The sequence below is a fragment of the Amphimedon queenslandica genome, unplaced genomic scaffold, assembly GCF_000090795.2.
Source record: "Amphimedon queenslandica unplaced genomic scaffold, v1.1 AMPQUscaffold_13412, whole genome shotgun sequence".
In the NCBI taxonomy this organism is placed as follows: domain Eukaryota; kingdom Metazoa; phylum Porifera; class Demospongiae; order Haplosclerida; family Niphatidae; genus Amphimedon; species Amphimedon queenslandica.
The window spans coordinates 232,704-235,529 of record NW_003546352.1 but is presented as its reverse complement, the minus strand read 5'-3'; the positions used below and the strand labels follow the sequence as shown (position 1 = coordinate 235,529).

Sequence of the window (2,826 nt, the reverse complement as noted above, 5' to 3'; positions counted from 1 at the left end):
TTAAAAATTCATAAAAAATCCAATTTTGATCGAAACCAGCTCAAACTTTCTACGCAACATAAGTACATGTATACGTATAAGGAAAAATGATTAAAATGGAGAATTCTCACCTTGTCATTTTTGGCAAAATTTGGCCAAGAACCCTGTACTATAGTACAGGGACTTTGATCTGATTTTGGAGCAACTTTTAAAATTCATAAAAAATCCAATTTTGATTTTAATCAGTTTAAACTTGCTACACAACATGATAACATGAATATGTATCAGAAAAAATTATTAAAATGTAGAATTTTTACCTAATCATTTTGGCAAAATTTACAGGGAGTTTGACCCGATTTTTGAGTAACTTTAAAAACTCATAAAAAATTCAATTTTGATGCCAATGAATTCAAAATTTTTATGCAACATAAAAACATGTGTATACATTTAAAAAGTCATTAAGATTAAAAACTCCCTCCTGGTCATTTTGACCTACTTTTATTTCTACTCTCTTTCTCTTTGATAGAAAGAATCTCTTAGATGATCTACCTTCATCTCTCTCCTCTTGCTCCAGTTTACGTTCTCTCATTATATCAATCAATTGTTTCTCCTCACTACCAGATGTGATTTATGACTGCCCTAGTCTTGAGACATTACTGGCCAGTGACAATCAGATATCATTCCTAAATGTTGACGGGTTTTTAAAGATGAGGTCTTTAATGACACTTGATGTTAGCAACAATGACATATCACAGGCACCACCCCAACTGGGACTGGTTGAATGGCTGAAGTGATTTCCTATAATTTAATTTTATGAAGGGGTACTTACTGTGATGGGACTCTATTATTTTGGAAACATTTATTGCATTAATATTATAGCCTTCCCATAAATTTTTGGTTATTCTACCAAATTTTTACAGGTTTAACAATTTTAATTTTTATTGTCTCTAAAGTTTTAATTATTTTGTGTATTAAAAGGAGACTTTTTTCTGTAGGCACTTGGAGTTAGGAGGTAATTCATTTCATAATCCAAGACCAGCTGTAGTGGCAGAAGGTACTGCTAGTTTACTGGAGTATCTCAGAGACAGGATACCTACTTAGTAATAGTACAGGTACACTTGTGTGTGTGTATACATGTACATGCATACTGTGTACATGCGTTATTGGAAACATTTAATGTATTAATATTCCATTTATTGTTATCATTAGGTTATGGTATACTGTTACTGTTCTTATGGGGTACCCAATGTATGCTCCTTTTCATCATGTGTAGAAAATTTGAACTGTTTCCGACAAATAATTTTTAAGTTACGAGCATTTTTAGAAATAGGCCAAATTTTGAAAAAGCAAAGGCTATGTGCATCCATGTACTGTACATGTACATGTCTACGTGCATTTTCTTTTACTTATTACATGATACATTGTTTATTGTTATCATTAGGCTATGGTATACTGTTACTGTTCCTATGGGGTACCCAATGTATGCTCCTTTTCATCAAAGAGGGTAAGTCATGTTACTTCTCATGATGTCATTCCATTCTTTCTCTCTTGATCCTCTCTCTCTTCCTCCTTCTACTTTCAATAGAAGAATTACTCTAACAACTAGATCAGTAGCATTGCTGAGGAAATGTCTGTTGCTAGAAATACTCGAGAATATTTTACATTTTTCTTTATTTTATTTTCTAATTTTTTAAAAGCAATTGCTTTGATAATCAACTACAAACAAAACAACAACAACAACAATAAACATTATCTAAATATTATTATATTTTTCTATTAGTTTATCAGCTAGTTTAATAGTTCTTCTAGTGCCTTCCTCTCTGAGTATATCTAAGAATATACTAAATACTTCTCCTTCCATACTAATGGAGCTTGAAATGATGTGGAGCAATTCATCCATTCTTTCACCAGTAGTTTGTCTAGTGTAGTCATCAGTTATTCCTCTCTTCTCTCTTGCATTGATAATATTGTGTTCTAACAACTTGTCAACTAAGAAGTGAAAATCAATCCCGCAATTCTTTATTAATGAAGTACATTCTGTCATTACTCTATGAGCAATATCAGATCTAAATGTACCTATTAATGATACAAATTCAGTGATTAGTGTGTTATTATGTTAATATCAACCATACCTTCTTCAGTCTCTCTCCTGGTTTGACTGATACTAGCAGTAGAGGAGCTTGAGCTAGTACCTTGTACTGTTGAAGGAAGAGGAGGAGGAGCAGTTCTCAGTGATCGATGAATGAATAATGTAACAGGATCAGCCACTCCATCCAGTGGTACAGAGTAATGTAGTGATGGTACAGCACCAGGTGATCCATATACTGATATCAGACAACATGGAGGAAGAGGATAATTAGCTTCACCAAAATTATCAACATCACAACGACGCAACTATTAATATACACATACCAACCATCAGTTATACATTATATTGCAGTACTTACTCTACAAGGCTTAAGGTGAGGCTCAATACTCCAACCAGTGAATGGTTTTTCTTGTAGACTCGCTAAATTCAATTCAAGATGATTAATCTCTGGCTTAAAACAAAAATAGACATTCTGTCCCAACTTAGCATGAGAATGCTTTTTATCAACATACTATACAACAAGTATATAAATGAATGGATTAATTTTAATACATTTACCTCAAGGAGAGCACTTAGTTTTTTAGCTGTAGTGAACATCACCAAATCCTCTACTCCATCTTCCTCATAATAAACCAGTCCAGCATATGTTTCAGCATCTTTCACTCCAGTGGGTTTCACTGCAATAATATAAACAAAATTAAGATCCTCCAGTACATTATATACTCACTAGTATCATCAGGACTAGCAGTTGCTCCTTC

At 33.1% G+C, this 2,826-nt stretch overlaps 1 protein-coding gene and 1 long non-coding RNA gene across 3 annotated transcripts in view; one reads left to right on the top strand and one right to left on the bottom strand.

Moving 5' to 3' along the window:
* The window catches only part of LOC105312741 (uncharacterized), a 4,563-nt gene extending 3,319 nt beyond the window's left edge, over window positions 1–1,244 (top strand). For both annotated transcript variants that reach the window (XR_002184816.1, XR_002184815.1), the window contains one exon: window positions 1,189–1,244. This is a non-coding gene — a long non-coding RNA (uncharacterized LOC105312741). The remainder of the gene's footprint in view (window positions 1–1,188) is intronic.
* A 488-nt stretch (window positions 1,245–1,732) lies between these two features.
* On the bottom strand, window positions 1,733–2,820 carry LOC109581895 (uncharacterized). Its single transcript, XM_019996371.1, has 5 exons — window positions 2,796–2,820; window positions 2,627–2,745; window positions 2,427–2,579; window positions 2,112–2,373; window positions 1,733–2,055 (listed from the first exon to the last, which is right to left on the bottom strand). Coding segments are annotated over exons 1-5 (858 nt in total). The 5' UTR covers window positions 2,797–2,820.
* Window positions 2,821–2,826: the final 6 nt, after the last annotated feature.

What these genes read in the sequence shown, in the direction of transcription:
- LOC109581895 (XM_019996371.1), bottom strand. An exon ending in AACTAAGTGCTCTCCTTGAG is followed by an intron (nt 2,580 to 2,626) that starts GTAAATGTATTA and finishes CTTGTTGTATAG; the next exon opens with TATGTTGATAAAAAGCATTC. An exon ending in CAGGAGAGAGACTGAAGAAG is followed by an intron (nt 2,056 to 2,111) that starts GTATGGTTGATA and finishes TATCATTAATAG; the next exon opens with GTACATTTAGATCTGATATT.